The sequence below is a fragment of the Sciurus carolinensis genome, chromosome 13 (assembly GCF_902686445.1).
Source record: "Sciurus carolinensis chromosome 13, mSciCar1.2, whole genome shotgun sequence".
In the NCBI taxonomy this organism is placed as follows: Eukaryota; Metazoa; Chordata; class Mammalia; order Rodentia; family Sciuridae; genus Sciurus; species Sciurus carolinensis.
In genome coordinates, this window is record NC_062225.1 from 74,308,134 (window position 1) to 74,327,642 (window position 19,509).

The 19,509-nt window shown below is 42.7% G+C and overlaps 2 protein-coding genes across 2 annotated transcripts in view; one reads left to right on the plus strand and one right to left on the minus strand.

Annotated features, from left to right (window-relative positions):
- Kif3c (kinesin family member 3C) overlaps positions 1-7,345 on the plus strand; it is a 39,946-nt gene extending 32,601 nt beyond the window's left edge. Inside the window, exons 6-8 of the mRNA XM_047522767.1 lie at positions 3,699-3,807; positions 3,973-4,145; positions 4,333-7,345. Coding sequence (XP_047378723.1) covers positions 3,699-3,807; positions 3,973-4,145; positions 4,333-4,426 — 376 coding nt within the window. The 3' untranslated portion in view covers positions 4,427-7,345. The remainder of the gene's footprint in view (positions 1-3,698; positions 3,808-3,972; positions 4,146-4,332) is intronic.
- Positions 7,346-16,977: 9,632 nt separating this feature from the next.
- Positions 16,978-17,650, minus strand: LOC124963580 (phosphatidylinositol N-acetylglucosaminyltransferase subunit P-like). Its single transcript, XM_047523325.1, has 3 exons — positions 17,569-17,650; positions 17,332-17,459; positions 16,978-17,208 (listed from the first exon to the last, which is right to left on the minus strand). Exons 1-3 carry the CDS (start codon positions 17,612-17,614, stop codon positions 16,978-16,980), a joined length of 405 nt encoding a protein of 134 aa, XP_047379281.1. The 5' UTR covers positions 17,615-17,650.
- Between the last annotated feature and the right edge of the window lie 1,859 nt (positions 17,651-19,509).

Here is a 19,509-nt window from a genome sequence, read left to right on the forward strand (position 1 = left end):
GGAAAATGTTGAGTATGTCCATGGAGCACAGTGTTAAACCATGTTTAACAGCAGAAAAAAAAAGAATCAACCTTGATGCCCATCAACAAGAGTTGATGTACACACACACATGTGCCCACACAAGTTGCTATATTGAAACCTTAATGCACAACATAGCATTGTGCTCAAAGTAATGATCTAGAGCTGCACGTTGAGAACAAAAAAGGTACAGTTCCTACAACAGACAGTTGATTTAGAAATAGGCATACAAGTAGCATACATTCTGAATGCCTACATATAAAAATAAGCATAAAAACATGCATGACATTGATAAACACCCAACGCAAGAGAGTGACCAACTCTGGGGAAGAAGGGGAAATGGAAGGCTTAAAAACTGTATTTTAAGCTGGGCATGGTAGTGCACACTTGTAATCCCAGTGGCTTGGCTCCGGAGATCTGAGGCAGGAGGATTGAGTTGAAAGCCTCCCTCGGCAATTTAGAGAAGCCCTAAGCAACTCAGCGAGATCCTGTCTCTAAATAAAATATATATTTAAAAAAGGGCTTGGGATGTTGCCCGGTGGTTTAGCACCCCTGTGTTCAATCCTTGGTACCAAAATAAATAAATAAATAGATAGATAGATAGATAGATAAATAACAACTTTATTTCTCTAAAAAAGATTTGCTATAACGAAATGTTAAGATTGGACAAAGCCAGATGATAGGCAAATAGATATATAATATTTACTGTATTTTTCTAAATGTCTGAAATTGTTTATTTGATATAGTTATGCATATTCATTGTAAAAGGTTTTTGGGTACTGCCAAAGGGCATAAAGAAGGTGCTAGCGGGATAGCTCAGTAGCAGCCCTGAATTTGATTCCCAGAACAGCAAAGGAAAAAAAGGCATAAAAAAAAAAATCCATAATAATGCAATCTGAAGATAATGTCTGCTAACATTTTATTAAATATCCAGACATTTTCCTAAGCATATTTAAGAGCAAAACAAAAACTTCATCTTTTTATTAACATATTGTAGTTTTTTTTGTTTTGTTTTTTTTTGGTGGTGGTATTGGGGATTAAACCCAGGGCCCTGCACATGCTAAGTAAGTTCTCTACGTCTGGACTTTGACCTTTTTTTTACTTTGTAATAGGTTTCAATAATTTGCCAGGCTGCCTCAGCCCACCTGAGGCATGACATTACAGGCATGCACCACCACACCAGGCTACATAAAACAAATTTTAAAGGCTACATAATATTCCTTCATATGACTGAATAATAAGCCCTATGTACAAATTTTTGTCTCCATTCCTGATTTTCCTTCGGGAAATTCCTAGGAGTGGGAATTTGGGTCAAATAAGGTACCTTTTTTAAAAGCCACATCTGTTTTGTTTTGTTTTTAAATAAAAGCTCTGTATAATTAAAGCATCATAAAAATAACCACTTTAAAGTATACGGTTTAACCTGGCATAGTGGCACATACCTATAATCCTGGCAATTCAGAAGACTAAAGCAGAAGGATCACAGGTTCAAGGCCAGCCTGGACAACTTAGCAAGACCCTGTCTCAAAAAAACAAAAACAAAAACAAAAAACAAGAAAACAAACTGTAAAAGCCTAAAGATTTAACTCGGTGTTAGAGCACCACTGGGTTCAATCACCAATACCAGAAATAAGTAAGTAAAATAAAGTATAATTGAGTGGATTTTTATGTATTCAGTTGTACAATTCTCACCACTAATTATAGAACATTTTCATCCTTCCAAAAAGAAACCTCAGTTCCCTTAGCAGTCGTTCATTCTCTGCAGCCTTCCTAGTCCTAGTAGACTGCTAATCCACCTTCTGTCTCTGCAGATTCACCTTTTCCAGATGTTTCATACAAATGGAATTGTACAATAGGTGATCTCTTGTGACTGGTTGCTTTCACTTAGCAAAATGTTTTCAAGTTCTGTCCACATCCTAGCATGTACCAGTGCTTCATTCCTTTTTACTGATGAGTAAGAATGCATTCTATGGGCATACCATATTTTGTTTGTCCATTCATCAGTTGATAGGTATTTGGGTTATTTCTGCTTGGTGGGTATTTATTTATCTATTTATTTTTGTGGTACTGGGGATTGGACACAGCAAACTTTATCACTGACCAACAATCCCAACCCTATTTATTTATTTATTTATTTAAGACATGGTCTCACTAAGTTGCTCAGACTGGCCTCAAACTTGCAAGGTCTCCTGCATGAGTTTCCCAAGTCACTGGGATTACAGGTGTGCGCCACTGCACCCAGCTTACTTTTGGACTATTATAAATAATGCTGCTGTGATCACTTGTGTACAGGTTTTTGTGTGTACGTATGTTTTCAGGTTTTTTGAGTGTATGCTTAGTAGTGGAAGTGCTAGATTATGTGTTTTAACTTTTTTTTTTTTTTTTTTGGTACCAGGGTACCAAAGGGTACCCAAGGGTACTAAGCCATGAGCCCCATCCCCAGTCCTTTTTATTTTGATTTTGAGAAAGGGTCTCACTAAATTGCTTAGGGCCTTGCTAAGTTGCTGAGGCTGGCCTCAAACTTTTGCTCCTCCTGTCTCAGACTCCCAAGTCACTGGGATTACAGACTTGTGCCACTGCACCCAACACAATCTTTAACTTTTTGAGAAACTGCCAAACTGTTACATTTCCACCAACACATGTTATTGTCTGTCTTTTAAAATTATAGTTATCTTCATGGCATCTCATTGTGGTTTTGATTTACATTTCCCTAGCGTCTAATGATATTGAACTTATTTTCATGTGCTCATCATACGTGTGTGTGTGTGTGTGTGTATGTATTTTTATTTACTCTTTTTTTGTGTGTGGTGGTGGTACTAGGGATTAAACCCAGGGTCTCCAACATGCCAAGCAAGTGCTCTACCACTAAGCCACATCCCAGCCCTTTTTATTTTATTTTGAGGCAGGGTCTCACCAAATTGCCCAGACCAGCCTTGAATTGGCATCCTCCTGCCTCCGCCTCCTGAATAGCTGGGATTATAGGTGTATACCACCATACTGGCTAGTTTTTAACCATTTTATTGTATATATCCTGTGAAGGAAAATGAAAATAGCTAACAGTCATCAATGATTTTGTATAGTGTGTGAAATTAGTGTATAAATCTGAAAACTAAAATGAGACTGGATTTCTCTCTTCATTCCAGCCCTCAACCTGAATTGATCTCAGGGGCACTCTACTACTGAGCTACGTCCCCAGTCGCTTTTTATTATATATTTTGAGACAGGGTCTCCTTAAGTTGCCAAGACTGGGATTGTGCTTGTGCCACCACACCTGGCTAGCCCTTTTTACTGTGGAAAAAAAGAGCAAAAATAGTGAAGAAATATGTGCTTGTGAATGCCTGACAGGTGGCACTCTCCTGTGTTGCCAGCTACTCAGGAGGCTGAAGCAGGAGGATCACAGTTTGAAGCCAGCCTCAGCAACTTAATGAGACCCTATCTCAAAATAAAAAATAAAAAGGGCTGGGAATGTGTCTGGGTTCAATCCACAGTATCCCCCATCCCCAAAAAAGTGCTTTCTTATAATAATTGTAAGTTATCAGGGTGTATTAGAACTAGGAGCAGAATATTCCAAAACCTGCAGTTTGCAGGGTCTCCTGGCTACCTGAATGATAATTAGTTCCTCTGACATTTGCCCTTTGTGTTTTAAAGGAAATTCATTCTAATATCACCCTTCCCTACAGTAATAACAGCCAAATGAAGAAACGGCCAACGTCTGCAGTGGGCTACAAGAGGCCTATCAGCCAGTATGCTCGGGTTGCCATGGCAATGGGGTCCCACCCCAGGTACAGGGTAAGAAGCTGGGAAATAGAAGTGGGGAGTGGGGAGAGAAACCCAAGGAGAGGGGACGCTGACCACCTCTGCTTCCTGGAAGTACCTATCACCCTTGCAATACCCAAGACTGATCAAGTGCTGGTCATTGAGGCTGCTGTTTACATCTGACATGATTCACCACAGGCTGAAAACATAATGTTTTTGGAGCTGGACGTATCCCCCCCAGCTGTCTTTGAGATGGAATTCTCTCATGACCAAGAACAAGACCCCCGTGCACTACACATGGAGAGACTCATGAGGCTGGACAGCTTTCTGGAAAGACCTTCCACATCTAAAGTTCGAAAGTCCCGATCCTGGTCAGTACCACCATGGTCAGCCTGAGCACTGGACTTTGCAGGCAGGGGAACAGCATGGGCTACTTGAGGCCGAAGAGGGTTTTCCTTGCACTCAAATGGGTTGTGGGGAAGGAAAAGAAGGGCCTCGCTGTTCTGTCTACTGTGCTCCCTAACCCCCCACTCTGCCCGTCTCATTCCACCTCTGCAGGTGCCAGAGTCCTCAGCGGCCGCCACCTTCCACCGCACATGCCTCCCTGGCCTCTGCTTCTCTGCATCCTGCGACAGTGGTGGACCATGAGTGACAACCTTCACAGTCAGACTGCCCATCCAACAGACTTCTAGGATAGGGCAACCAACCCTGGCTCATCTCATCTGCCGCTTGGTGCGTGTGCGTGTGGGTGTGCGTGCATGTGCGTGTGTGTACGTGTGAAGGGGTGAGGATCTGGCAGATGCTGCCTCTGCCTGCTCTTCTGCGCCTCCTTTATTTAATTCATGTTATTTATTCGTGGAGCTCAGTTACGTGGGGGAGACGCCCTCGCCTGAGCTGCTTGGGCCTGCGGCCATCACTGCGTAGTCTCCTTTTCTTCTGACTGGAGACCCCCAGTCAGACCTCAAGCTCCTCCCTGTGTCTGCTGCCCCTAGAAGAGAAGATGGCCAGTGCCTGAGAAGACAGTGCTTTTTCTACCCACCTCATTCCACAATCTCCATCTCCTCCTGCACTGATGGTGAGCAGTCCCTAAGCACTTTCTGGGACTAGAAAACTGCAGGGTGTCCACTGAGGACAAGAGACATCCCAACAGTGTTGGGCCTGTGTTCCTGGTGGACAGAGACTGCTCTCCACTTTCTGGGCCTCTAATAACCTCTTCTGGTCTCTTGGGCTCTTTTTCAAGGACTTAAATGACTTCACCAAAACTCAGCCCATGCTCTTCAGCTTTGGCAAGAACTCACAGCTTCCTAAACTCTGGCTTCCTGACCACCTTCCCAGCCCTTAGATGGAAATTATGAGCCAACCAGTTGTAGCCAACTCAGGACCTGCAGGAAATGGAACAGTATTGAGACATCATGGACTGCCATCGAGGGAAGTCCCTCCTCTGAGCCCCTTTGTTTCTCTCCCTCCAGAAGTTCCTATGATTGAGGAACTATCCAACCAACTCCCCACCTTTTTCTTTTTGTTTTTTGTTTTTTTTTAAGTCAGTACTGGGGCTTGAACCCAGGGGCACTCCACCAGTGTGCTACATACCCAGTCCTTTTTATTTATTTATTTATTTTTATTTTAAGACAGGGTCTAAGTTGCCCAGGCTGACCTCGAACTTGCAATCCTGCTTCACCCTCTGGAGTCACTGGATTACAGTGTGCACCATTGTGCCTGGTGCAACTACCATGGCTTCTTCCTGCTTCCATCATTTTTCCCTCAGATCTCAGTTCACACTGGGAGGGATGTGCTTCTGGCTAAATGAAGGTATCCAAATCTGCGGCTTTCCTCCTGAATTTGGCCCAGGAGATGGAGACCCAGGCATAATCATTGCTAACCTTGCCTGATACCCGTTTCTCAATCACATTTTGAGGGGACGGTTTTGTTGAAAATTGATCTGTTCATTACTATGTGTGCACATTGGTCCCTTCCTCAGGAAGCAGTCCAAAATGAGCCCAGTTATCACAAGTGATAACTAAATTTCTAGCCCCCACCCCCCAAAAAAGTTAATTTTCATTGACTTTTTTTAATCATACAAAACTTTCACTCTTTATTTGTAAAAAGCCTTTGCACATAAGCCATGCCACAAAATTGCATAGAGTTACTTTTTATTAGAAATTATATTTGAGTTAGAATTGCCAAGTTCTATTTCACAAGGACACTGGATTCCTTCCCTATGCTTTCCTGATATGCCTCTAGGAAATGTGTCCATGAGCCTATGTCTGTCTTTTTTCAGACCTTGGATTGACTCAAAAGATGCTGATAAATATAAAGATTTCTTGCAGAAGAAATTGTATTTTTTCTGTAAACATTTAATAGTTTACTATTTAATTATATGTTGGTTGAAAAAAGAAAATTCTCTGATACTAGGGATGGTAACACAAGTACATTGACTTATTTTTGAAGTCTGTATTTTGGTGGAGGGGTGATGCGGAAATCACGAGAACAGACAATAACTTAGGATTTCAGACAGCCTCGCAGTGCGAGTCTCCTGTCCCTAGACTGTGAGCAGTTCCGTCACTGGAGTCAAGCATGAGGCTGACAGATATGCTGCGGCAGGTGGCAGTGGGGGCTATTCTCTTCCCTTCAGGAAATAAGCCCTTCTTGTGCCACTCAAATTCTCTGAACGATGATTTGGTTTGATTTAACTCAATTGTTGTCTTTTCTGCTGTAATTACTGGACTAGATGGTTGAGCCACTCAATTGCCATTTGTTCCTGTCCTTCAAGGAAATCACAATTTTCATCAGAGCCCAAGAGATTATTTGAGACTCAGGATTCAGATCAGAGATCTGGCTATGGCTGGGACAGAAGCTGTGTGTAGAAATCCCCAGGTGGCCTGGGCATCGAGGGACTTCCGGGGCTGCTTGAGCGACCTCCCCCACTGACCTCTTTCTCGTTCGTGGATGCAACAGCATGTGTCACCCCATTCATCACTTGGACACATTGACTCTGCATTGTCTGGTCACTTGTTCCTCACAGTCTTATAGCACAATGTACCCACTTTTCCACCCCCAGTCTGAGGGCTGGGCCCAAGGTGTGGTCGGAGGAGGAGCTCCTGCCTGCAATTTTGTGTACGTGTGTATGTGTGTGTGTTTGTGTGTGTGTGTGTGTATGTTTACCTGTACAGGACACACTACACTCAGCGTAGGATATGCTGGGAACAGGGCCACCGGGGTGGCTGTATCTCAGTCTCTGTCTATCTCCTTTCCTTTTGATGTATCAGACATTTGATTGACAAAAGTAAGGGCCTTGATTAGGACCAAATTTCCATGTCTGTTGCTATGGTCTTTATTTAGGACAACAGTTAATGCGGTGACCCATTCTTGTCACTCTATACATATGACTATATGGGACATATGTAATATATAAATATATATATAAAACATTACCCTCTGTCCCCGTGGCTCAGGATGGAGGCCTCTTTGTTGAACAGAAATGCATTGCAGCTCGGTCGGTCGGTGCTGCCAGCAGCCTGCAGGCCCCAGCCCTGTTCAAATCAACAGTCGACAATAAAGGAATGAGTATTGTTGCGGAGATGCCTGCCTGCTTCTCTTTCATTTTTTTTTTTTTTTTTTCCCCTTTTACTCCCTTGTTCATTTCCTTCCTTCCCTCTCTTCCTGTGGGTGTTGAAGAGCATTTGGAACCCAGCTGCAGTTATCAGCATCTTGGAAAAGCGCTGACTGCTAAATAAGAGGACATCTGACCTGGTGTGGTAGCACATCTGTAATCCCAGTGACTTGGGAGGTGAGGCAGGAGGATCACAAGTCTGAGGCCAGACTCAGCAACTTAGTGAGACCCTGTCTCAAAAAAATAAAGAGCGGGCGCTGGGGCCGTAGCTCAGTGGTAGAGCACTTGCCTAGCATGTGTGAGGCACTGGATTGATCCTCAGCACCACATAAAAATAAGTAAATAAAATAAAGGCATTGTGTTCATTTGCAACTAAAAAAATTTTTTTTAATAAAATAAAATAAAGAGTGCTGGGGATGTAGTGATAAAGCACCCCTGGGTTCAATCCCCAGTACCAAAAAAAAAAAAAGTCTGCCCAGTAGAGCTGAGAGGAGGCCAGGTTCTCGTGGGAAGTCTGTACCAGGGCTGTGGCAGCAGCTACTCATGTTCTAGCAGTCCCTAACCAGTTAATTCTGAACTATTACCAGATTTCAGAACTGCCTAGGTATTGTCCAGATTAGCTGTCAATATCATACCCCCTCTGCTCCTCTGTTTATTAGCCAAGAGGGATTAGAAGCAGGAAATACACAGATGTGCCTGGCTTCTGATGGTAGGTGCTGAATTCAAATAACTTAAAAGACTAGGCTGAGGGTGTAGTTCAGTGGTGGAGCATTTGCTTAGCATGTGTGAGACCCTGAGTTCTATCTGTAGAGATGCAAAAACAGAAAACTAAAATATGTGGCTCCCTGGAGTGGTTTGGTCTTATAGGAAGTGACAAATAGTTGCCGCTAGACAACAAACCTAAAGCCTTGATCTCTGACTCCCAGGGGAACACAGAGGTTCACCTGGTGCAAAACACCAGTACAGTGAGCCAGTTGTTTTGCTCTGAGGCTTTCTTGGAGGGACTTCCTGCCTCTGCACAGGCTGCAGCCCAAGCTACAGCAGGCTCCAGGACTGGGGAGGCTCTGCTGCTTCGGAGGCATCTGCCAGGTACTGTGTCTGGTGCTTTATATACACAGCTCATTTAATCCTCCCAGGTGGGAATCATAGTCACTAGTTACCAGAAGAGAATTAGGGAGAACAGACTTGGCTAAGACACAGTGATGAAGCTGGACTTATTTTTTCCTCTGTGCCATATTACTTCTCTAGCCATCAGTACCTCAGGAAAACTGATTGTCCCACTACATGTTTCACAAGTAGTAAAAGCCAACGACAGAGTCACGTATCTCCATGGACACGGTTGAGAATAAGACCAGATCTCCAGACCCCCTGCCTTCCCTCTCAGGGACCCATCCTCTGTCCTTTCTTCCTTTCTTTTTGTAGTGCTGGGGATCAACCCAGAACCCCAGTCCTATTTTATCTTATTTTATTTTGGTATCAGGGATTGAACCCAGTGGTACTTAACCCCAGCCCTTTATTTTTTATTTTAAGACAGGGCCTCACTAATTGCTTTGGGCCTCTCTAAGATGCTAAGGCTGGCTTTGAACTTTTGATCCCTCTGCATCAGCCTCCCAAGATGCTGGGATTACAGGCATGTGCCACTGCGCCCAGCTCCAGTCTCATTTTAAACCACTCATTTCTGCAGTTAGCAGGGGGGTTGCTTGTGTGGGTGTGTGCCACTGTGCCAGGCAGGTGGGAGTGCAGGGGTGCAGTTTGAAAGCTCTCATTGAAAAGTGGACCATGGACCATGTCGATATCTGGAGGAAGAATGGAGAAAAAAACGAATGCAAACTAAGGGATGGGAGTGTGTCAGGCTTGTTAGAGAAGCAGCAGTCACGTCACAACTTGAGGAAACAAGCACGAAGTGTAAAGGTTAGCGGTGTGGAAGGGAGGGACACTCAACTCCCTAATGGGGTTTGCACTGCTGCATCAGCCTGGGTCTGGGTTTGTCCACCTTTTCTCTCTCTCTCTCTCTCTTTGTAGTGGGGATTGAACACAGGGTTGCTCTACCACTGATCTACATCCCCTGCCCTTTTTATTTTATTTTATTGGTACTGGGGATTGAACCTAGGGGCACTTAATCACTGAGCCACATCCCCAGTTTTTTTAAAATTTTTTTTGTTTTGTTTTGAGACAGGTTCTTGCTAAGTTGCTGAGAGTCTCATTAAATTGCTGAGGCTGGCCTTGAACTTGCAGTCTTTCTGTTTCAGTCTCCTGAGTGTACCACTGTACCAGGCCCCACTTCTGAATTTCCAATGGATCCAGATAAACACTTACAGATTTAAGTCAGTGTTAGGGGGATTTGCCAGAAATCTTCATTTAAAAAGCATCTTCAGGTGATCCCAATAAACAATCACTGAACTCAGAATTTCAGTTCCAGCCCTTTATTATTTAGAGTGACTCACAGTGAGCCTACCCTTCCTTCATCAAGCACCAGCACTGGGGCCACCTGCCTATGTAAACACAAAGATTGCATTCAGGGATGATAGAGGCCAAAGGCTCACAGCTACTCTAGGGGACCTTCAGAAGGGAAGGGACTACAGAATATTTATTCATTATATCCAAAGTGAATCCAGAGTTGCTTCCCAGCCCTTTTTATTTTTATTTGGAGACAACTTGTGATCCTCTGGTCTCAGCCTCCAGAGTAATTGGGATTGCAGGTGTGTACCACCACACCCAGATATAAAGTTACTTTTATTTTGGGGGGTACTGGGATTGAACCTAGGGGTGCTTGACCACTGAGTTACATCCCTGGTCCTTTTTATTTTAAATCAGGGTCTCACTAAGTTACCCAGGTGGGCCTTGAACTTGTGATCCTCCTGCCTCAGCCTCCTGAGTTGCTATGATTACAGGTTTGTGCCATCATGCCTGGTTTATATCTATATTTATCTATACCAGTATCTAGTCAAATACAAAATTAACCAAACTGGAAGCAAGAGGATTAAAGTTCAAGGTCAGTTTAAGCAGTTTAGGGAAACCCTGCCTCAAAAAGTTCAAAATAAATCAATACAGATACAGGTTTATGAAAGAGAGAGGGAAATGAGTTTGCGAACATGAGATTAAAAAAAAAAAAAAAAAAAAAGCTACGCAGAGACATCACATAGACAGCACAGCATTGAGAAAGGGCAATGTGCAGAGAGAAATGAAGACGCCTGAGACTGAGAAGCAGCTCAGCAGGAGGCACTTTGTGCTCAAGTGCCACACTCCAGACCTCAAGGGCCCTGTCGGACAAAGCAGATTAAAACTGACCTTTGAATCCTCTTGGCTGGTGCAAGAATTTCAATATTATCTCTGCAAAGAAAAACAGGTTTTCTGCTTTTATTATTATTGAAGCATTTTGAAACGTAAGGCTAAAACAATGACTTATTTCCCCAAGGAATGCTAAACGTTTTGCTGGCCTTCTAAGAAGTGATTTGTGTTTCAGATATCTTCTTCCACAGCTAACAAGCACTGTCAGTTGAACAGTGTGACAGTTCCCTTTGATGTACAATAGCAGGCTGCTCGGCTCATCCTTGTTATTGCAGACATCAGAGCTGTTGTCTGCGGCAGTTTTGACAATTTACAATAAATTGTTCATGGCCCTTTGTCCTTGTCAATTAAATCCATATGTTGATCGCACTTTGTTCCAGGAGGGATGAAATAACAATGAAAACGAGTCAGTGCAGTAGACCAAAAGAAAGAAATTGATTATGGCCCTCACTGCTCCAGGAAAAAGATGCTCATGACTCAGAACACACACCTCTCCCAGCAACCAGAGCCCCTGGAGACCAACCAACCCCTGACATCTCCGGAGAGGCTGCAAGCTCTCAGGCTGCCCCCGCTCCATTTGCTTTATAAAGGAAAAAAAAAATCATTCTTAGGGATCTGCTGAAAACCTGCATTCCAAGTTGGGGGGCAGGGGGTAGGAGTGAATAGTAAGTGGAGGGGGATATGATATCCAAAAAAATTCAACTGACACACGCACGCCCACCCACACACACCTATACAAAACCCCCGTTACCAAATAGAAATTGGAATCCAGTTGGGGGAATAATGTAAAATAGTCTTCGCTTCAGTAAAATGAAGGATTATAATCATGACGTTTGAGAAAGGAAGAGAACATCATTCATTCGACGCTGCCGAACCCCTACAAGGTCTAAGGCATTCTGTTTGCTAGGCATTGCTCTCAACAGCAAGCCCTCACAGCTAAGCTTTCCACCATTTCCACTGCCAACTTCCCTTTCCCTACCAAATCTTGCCAAAGGCACTGCAGGAACCTCCTAACTGGACTCTACGGTTGCTTTCACACAAATTCCTTGTCCCTGATCCCACATCCCTTACCTCCACTGCGCACACCCCCAACCATCACACAATAACCAAAGGACATTTCATAGCAAAGAATTTGTATTTAAAATGTAAAATAATCCTTGGGATTATTATTCTTGTGGCCAGCAGAAGGCACATTGTGCTCAAGCTTCACACTCCAGACCTGGAGGCTGAGGCAGGAGGATCACAAGTTCAAGGACTTTCCTAAGACCCTGCCTAAAAATAAATCTTAATTTTATTTTATTTTGGTACTGGGGATTAAACCTAGGGACACTTTGTCACTGAGCCACATCCCCAGCTCTTTTGGGGTTTTTATTTTGAGACAGGGTCTCACTAAGTTGCTGAGACTGGTCTTGAATTTGTGATCCTCCTTCCTCAGCCTCCTGAGTCGCTGGGATTACAGGTGTGCGCTGCTTCCTTTCTATTTGTTTGAAAGTCTTTTATCACTTTTTCCACCTCAAAATACTTTGCAGATACACTGGCACTTTGAATGTCTTATTTTGTTCCTCAGATAAGCTATGCTTGTTCCCTACTCAGTTTGCGCTTGCTGTTATTTTCTTGGAAAGCCCTCCCCCTGGTTTTCTTTTTTATTATTAAGGGCTTAGATCAAATGTCATTCTCAGTTGGATGAGGTGGTGCACCCTTGTGATCCCAGTGATTCTGGAGGTTGAAGAGGGAGAATATCAAGTTTGAGGCCAATCTCAGAAACTTTGCAAGATCCTAAACAAAAGAAAAAAGAAAAAGGGCTGGGGATGTAGCTCAGTGGTAAAGCACCCCTGGGTTCAGTCCCCAGTACCAAAAGTAAAGGGCGTGGTCCTGGATAGCAGTATTAGTGTCCACTAGGAGCTTGTTATAACTACATGTTCTTGAATCACACTCTAGATCTATTGAATCAGAAATTCTGGGCAGGAGGCACATTTTAATAAACCCTCTAGGTGATTCTGATAAAAATTAAAGTTTGAGGACTGTGGACTTTGCATGACATTTGCTTCTCTCCATGGTCCCTGCCCTAGAACATAAAGTGAGAAAATGAAGTTCAGGAGTCTTGTTCAGCATGGTACGCCCAGCACCAAACACAGCAGGCATTCAATAAATGTTGAATGGTGGGAGATGATTGAGTGAATGATGAATGACTGATCAACAGTCCTGGTTCTGTGTCTCAAGGGCCATGTGAGAGAGACCTAGCACGTAGCCCAAGAAAACTGGGTCTCAGGGACCTGCCTGTCACCTTTCCACTAGGACTTTTCTCTGTGTAACATACTGATTTTCTAGGCTTGATAAACCTGAAAAAAGGACTCAGAGGTAAAAGAAAAGCTTGAAACTATGGTTCAAATTGCTATTAATTACAGTTTGGAAACTGCGAGTATGGAACAAGGGCCTCCTCAGAAAACTAGGAGGTTTGTGGATTGTATCCAATTAGAGGACAAGGATAATATCCTTTTCTTTTAAATTCTGTACAGCTCTTTCTACATTAATCCCAGAGTGACTGCTGATTGACAAAGCAGCTTTCTCTTCCTCTTTCTGCTTTGTATAAATCCTGGAATCTTAAAAAAAAAAAAAAAAAAAAGAACAAAACCTAAAACTCAAAACCAAATAATCCTGCCCCCAGTGGTTTCAGAAAGCTCTTAGATTGAAGGCCCTAAATCAACCCCCAGCTCACATGGGGGAAGTATGGGGAGGATGCTGTCTTTGCAAAGGACATTGAACTTTAGAAAAGGTTAGATCAACACCAAGAACAATGGAAGAGGCCTTGGAAACCCGTCTCCTTAGAAAACACATAGGCTTGAAGGAAATATCATGGGCCAGATTACAGATCTATCTCTAATACTCTCTCATCAGGGTTTAAAATACAACATATAAATTTTGGAGGGACACATACATTTAAACCATAGCATTCCATCCAGGACCTCCAAAATTCATGTCTTTATCACATACAAAATATATTCATTTCATTCCAATAGATTATTAGCTAAAGCCATACTTTATTCAGATCCTTCCATTTTACCTAATGCCCCTTTCCTGCCCCAAGATGCCATCCAGAAAACTACTTCACATCTTTTTTCTCAATCCAGCATCAAATTTAAAGTCTAGCCAGATGCAGTGGTGCATGCCTGTAATCCCAGCGACTCTGGAGGCAGAGCAGAAAGATCACAGTCTCAGCAACTTAGTAAGACCCTGTCTCAAAAATAAAAAGGGCCGGGACGTACATCAGAGGTGGAGTTTAAGATGTGTGAGGGTCTGGGTTCCACTCCCAGTGCTGCACAATAAATAAATTAATTAATTAAATTAAAAGGGCTGGGGAACTGGAGTTGTGGCTCAGTGGTAGAGCGCTTGCCTTGCAAGTGTGAGGCCCTGGGTTCCATCCTTAGCACCACATAAAAATAAATTTAAAAATAAAGACATTGTGTCCATCTACAACTAAAAAAAATATTAAAAATAAAATAAAATTAAAAGGTCTGGGAGCTGGGAATGTAGTTCAGTTGGTAGAGTGTTTACCTTGAAAGCATAAGGCCCTGGGTTCAATCCCCAGTACAGCAAAAATAAAATAAATAAAAATAAAAAAAAATAAAAAAGTCTGGGAATGCAGCTCAATGGTAGAGAACCCTTGGAAGATCAATCTCCAGTATAGCTAAAAAAGGAGGAGGAGGAGGAGCAGGAGGAGGAGGAGGAGGAGGAGGAGGAGGAGGAGGAGGAGGAGGGGAACAAGCATAGGATCAACATTCCAAAAAGGCAGACAACATTGAATCTTGAGTTTTGAGAGTAATCTGGCTTTATGTCCCACCTCCAGGCACACTGAGGCAGAAGTTGGATCTTCAAGGCCCCAGGCAGCCCCACCAACAGCATGGGTGCAGCCTAGCAGCAGCTCTCAGGACTTGGGGTTACAGACGGGTGGCTCTTAGATCTGGGTCTTAACAGCAGCTCCAAGCATTGACTTCACTAAGTACTGCTCTACTGGTGGAAACTGCAGACGCACTGACCACATGACTTTGCTGGGCATTGCCCTAGTAAGGGCTCTCTGTGCTAGTCCTATCTCTGTGATCGTTTTCTACCTGGACCCTGAACCCTGAGGCTTTTTCTGAGTTAAACTTTTTTTTTTTTTTTTCAGTACTGGGGATTGAACCCAGGACCTCACGTGTGCCAGGCAAACACTCTGCCACAGACCAGCTACATCCCTAGCACTTTTTCTTCCCTCTTTTCCTTCCTTCCTTCCTTCCTTCCTTCCTTCCTTCCTTCCTTCCTTCCTTCCTTCCTTCCTTCCTTCCTTCCACTAGGGATTGAACCCAGGGCCTCTCTACTACTGAGCTACATCCTGACCCGTTTTTCATTTTGAGACAGGGTCTTTCTTTCTTGTTAGGTTGCTGAGGCTGGTCTGGAACTTATCATCCTCTTGCCTCAGCCTCCTGAGTTATGGCTATTATAGATATGTTGCCACCACGTCCAACCCCCTTCAGTCCTTTTTAAAAGGCCTTTACTCTAATCATGAGGGCTCCACCCTGATTTGATAACCTCTCTAAAGCTCCACCTCTCAGAGCTATCACTTTGCTTCCCACTGACCTTTGCTGTGGCTGACTTGGAGGTCCTCTGGTGTGGTAGTTGTAGATGAGTTGGAAGCAGCCAGCTTTCAAGAATGAAAGTAGAGACCAGGCGCAGTGGGGCACACACGTAGTCCCAACGACTCTGGGGGTGTGACAGAAGGATCAGAAAATTTCAGGGTAGCCCTGGCTTCTTACTGAGACCCTGTCTCAAAATAAAATTAAAACAAGGACTGGGAATGTAGTTCCATGGTAGAGAGCTTGCCTAGCTTGCAGTGGGGGGAAAGAAAGACCTGAGTGCTCAGGGGTCTCAAAATATCAATTTCACCTTATTTTATTGGTCAAGCCAACAATATCATCAGCCCAGATGCCAACAGAGAAGAAGGAGACTGTCTTCTGATGGAAGGAGTCACAAGACACAAAGGCAGATGTAGTTCATTAAGAGTCTCTCTCCCTCCTTTTCTTCTTTCTTTCTTTCTTTCTTTCTTTCTTTCTTTCTTTCTTTCTTTCTTTCTTTCTTTCTTTCTTTCTTTCTTTCTTCAGTGCTGGAGATTGAACCCAGGGCCTCATTCTTTTTTAAAAAAAAATCAAACTAATTTTTAGAATTATGGAGAACATTTGTAAAGATAGGTTGGAGAGTTCTCATGTACCCCACACCCAGTTTCCCCTTATTTTAGTATCTAACATTAGAATGATATATTTGTTACAATGAATGCATCAGTATTGATAGATTAGCTAAAGTTCATAACTTTATTCAGATCCTTAGATCTTATGTAATGTGCTTTTCCTGCTCCAGGGTCCCATCCATAATACTACTTCACTTTTGCTTTTTTTTAGGTATTGAGGCTTGAACCCAGAGAGGCTTAACCACTGAGCAACATTTTTTATTTTATTTTATATTGAGTCAGGGTCTTGCTAAGTTGCTTAGAGCCTTGCTAAGTTGCTGAAGTTGGTCTTGAACTTGCAATCCTCCTGCCTTGGGTTCCCTAGTCACTAGGATTATAATAGGTGTTGCCACCACACCTGGCTACTCCTTCAAATTTACTTGGCATATCGCCTTAGGCTTCCTTTGGCTATAACATTTTCTTAGACTTTTCTCATTTTTGATGATCCTGACAAATTTTTGTTTGTTCGTGGTACTGGGGATTTTTGAGCTATATCCCCAGTACTTTTTTCTTTTCTCTTTATCTCTCCTTTTTTTCTTTTCTTTTTTTCCCTTGGTGTTGGGGATTGAGCACCCAGGGGTGCTCTACCACTGAGCTCACCCCCAGCCCTTTTATTTTTATTTGGAGACAGGGTCTCACTAAGTTGCCCAAGCTGGCCTCAAACTTGCAATTCTGCCTCCAGAATAGCTGAGATCATAGGTGTGTGCCCCTGTGCCTGGCAATCCTGACACTTTTTTTTTTTTTTTTTAATACCTTTATTTAATTAATTTATTTATTTTTATTTTACCCAGTGCCTCACACATCCTAGGTAAGGGCTCTACCACTGAGCCACAACCCCAGCATCACTCTTTTTTTTAATGCAGTATTTTATTTATTCTATTAATAATGAATATTTGAAAACATTTACAATATTAATCAAAATTTACTTAAGAGAATGACTTTCATTTTTTTACATTTCAATATTGAGCAATAAGAGAAAATAGTATAATTATGGACAAAATTATTCTGTCGAAAACTTATCATGCTTGATGGTAGCATGTTTACATGCGACTCAGTTTCTGGTGTAAAGTTCTTCGGCTGTGAGAAAGAACATTTGGTTTACTTTACTAATAGGAATATCTCTTAATGCTGGGATGGCTTCTTCTTGGTATTTCTTCTGTTGTTGATTTTTAGAATAGTTATCTGTGATCAGATGAATCGAGTTGAGGGGAGAAGTACTCATCATGTTAATTCCAAATAAGAGTACATAACCAATTCCTATAGTAATAAAGAGGTAGACAGGGGCTGGGGAGATAGCTCAGTCGGTAGAGTGCTTGCCTTGTAAGCACAAGGCCCTGGGTTCGATCCCCAGCACCCAAAAAAAAAAAAAAAAAAAAAAAAAAAAAAAAAAAAAGAGGTAGACAGGCAATGCGACTGCCCAATATTTTTGAGGCCAATAGGTTAAGCCTAAGGTGTTTAGCCAAGATTCAGGAATAAAAGCCCACATAAGATAAAGTATGAAGCCAAACTGGGAGCTTAAAAAAAGAACAAAGCAGGGGGCTGGGGAGATAGCTCATCTGGTAGAGTGCTTGCCTCGCAAGCACAGGGCCCTGAGTTCGATCCCCAGTATCAAAAGGAAAAAAAAAAAAAAAAAGAACAAAGCCATAAATCGCTCTTTCTAGCAATGGCGATGGTGAATTTTCCACCATTTTCCCTGTGGCTTTGGCCAGTCTGTGAAGGAACACAATGACCTTACTGCTGCGCATGGGCACGGCCACTGCAGCGCAATCTGCGGGGCCCCAAGGCCCTAGCAATCCTGACACTTTTGAGAGGTACTACTCAGGCATTTTGTTAAATGTTCTCTCTACTGAACTTTGTCTGATTTTTCTTCCTCATCATTACATTATGGATTTGGGGGAGGAAAACCACAGAAGTGCTGTTTTCATCACACCATATACTTATCCCTGTTGCTGTTGACTTTGATCACCTGGCCCAGGTAGTGTTTTTCCCTATCAAGTTAATTTTTTCACCCTTTTACATACAGTGCTCTTTGGAAGGAAGTCACTATAAGACAGTACACTTAAGTAATGGGAATTATGTTCCACATCCTTGAGGGAAAACATCACCTACACAAATTATTTGAAATTTTTCTGCATGGGGAGATTTTGTCTCTTCTCCTTCATTTATATTTTGTAATAATTATTATATCAATATGGGCTCATGGGCCTCGTTTATATGTTGGGTTATTTATTTTGTTGCTCACATTCCTGGGAGCCATTTTTAATACTCTACATCACTACGAAAAAGAAACGGAATAGGAGGGCTGGGGATGGACTCAGTCATAGAGCACTAGCCAGACATGTGCAAGGCCCTGGGTCTAACCTGCAGCAGTGGGGAAAAAAATAGGTAGGATAGTTTAAGTTTTAAAAAAATATATAATGACTGGGCACGGTGGCCTGTCATACCAGGGAATTAGGAGGCTGGGGCAGGAGAAGCTTAAATTCAAGGCCGACCTGGGCAACTTAGTTAGAACCTGTATCCAAATAAAAAGTAGAAAAGGGCTGGGGTTGCAGCCCAGTGGTAGAGTACCCCTGGGTTCAATCTCCAGTAATACCAGAGCAAACAAAACGAAAAACAAAAAACAGGTGGGGCTGTCAAAGCCTCCGAGACTGGAGTTTGGCCTTGTTCTGAGTTCTTGCAGCCTGTGACCTGCTGTCAGACTCGGGTCCCAGAATCAATCCCATATACTGTTTGCTCCTGGGGTCCTGCCATTGTTCTCTGCTCCCTTGATTTACTTACTCAACCCTTGCTGGACTCCTCACTAGATTCCTGCCAACAATAACAAGTTGTTATTCTTACCTCTCAGCATCTACCTGTCCCTGAGGGGGTCCCAAGTAACATGTCCTGTCTCAAGCCTATGTCCAGATCTTCTTCTGTTCAAATCTAGTTCATTTTTTCTGCTCCATAGCAAATACTCTTTGATATCAAGACTTCTGAACTTGAGGGAGGGATTTGTCTAAAAAGATGAAATTACAGGAAATCTCAGGTGTGATTTTCTCTGTTACTGTATTTTTAGGGATATTGTATTTAAAGTTTCAACGGGTATGATATCCTAGGCTGCAGAATTGTTCCCAGGTACCAAATGTTCTGAATTAGTATTTCAGAACTTCTTGGAAGGTTACCAGAAGATATGTATGTGAGCACTCAAAAAGATAAAGGGAAGCAAATTTTGTATATATACTAAGATGAGCTGAGTTCCTGTATTTTTAATACAAGGAAGTGGTTCTACAAGGAACTAAACAAGTACATTTACTTCTAGTTTATTAAGACCAAAGAGCAAGCTGGGTGTGGTGGTGCACAAGTATAATCCCAGCAACTCGGGAGGCTAAGGCAGGAGGATCAAAAGTTCAAGCAATTTAGTGAGACCCTAAATAATTTAGCTAGACACTGTCTCAAATAAAAAGAAAAAAGGGCTGGGATATCGCTCAGTAGTACAGAGCCCCTGGGTTCTATCTCCAGTACCACAAAACAAATAAACAAAAACAAAAAACCAACATAAAAGCATACTGTAGTGCCAAAAACATACTGGGTTGCCAGTGTTAAC

Bases quoted from the DNA above. Each gene is read 5' to 3' on its own strand.
- LOC124963580 (XM_047523325.1), bottom strand. From the start codon at position 17,614: ATGGTGGAAAATTCACCATCGCCATTGCTAGAAAGAGCGATTTATG. The intron at 17,460-17,568 runs GCTTTGTTCTTT...CCCCAGCCCCCT, and splicing joins GCTAGAAAGAGCGATTTATG to GCTTTGTTCTTTTTTTAAGC. The intron at 17,209-17,331 runs CCTGTCTACCTC...ATCTCCCCAGCC, and splicing joins AATATTGGGCAGTCGCATTG to CCTGTCTACCTCTTTATTAC.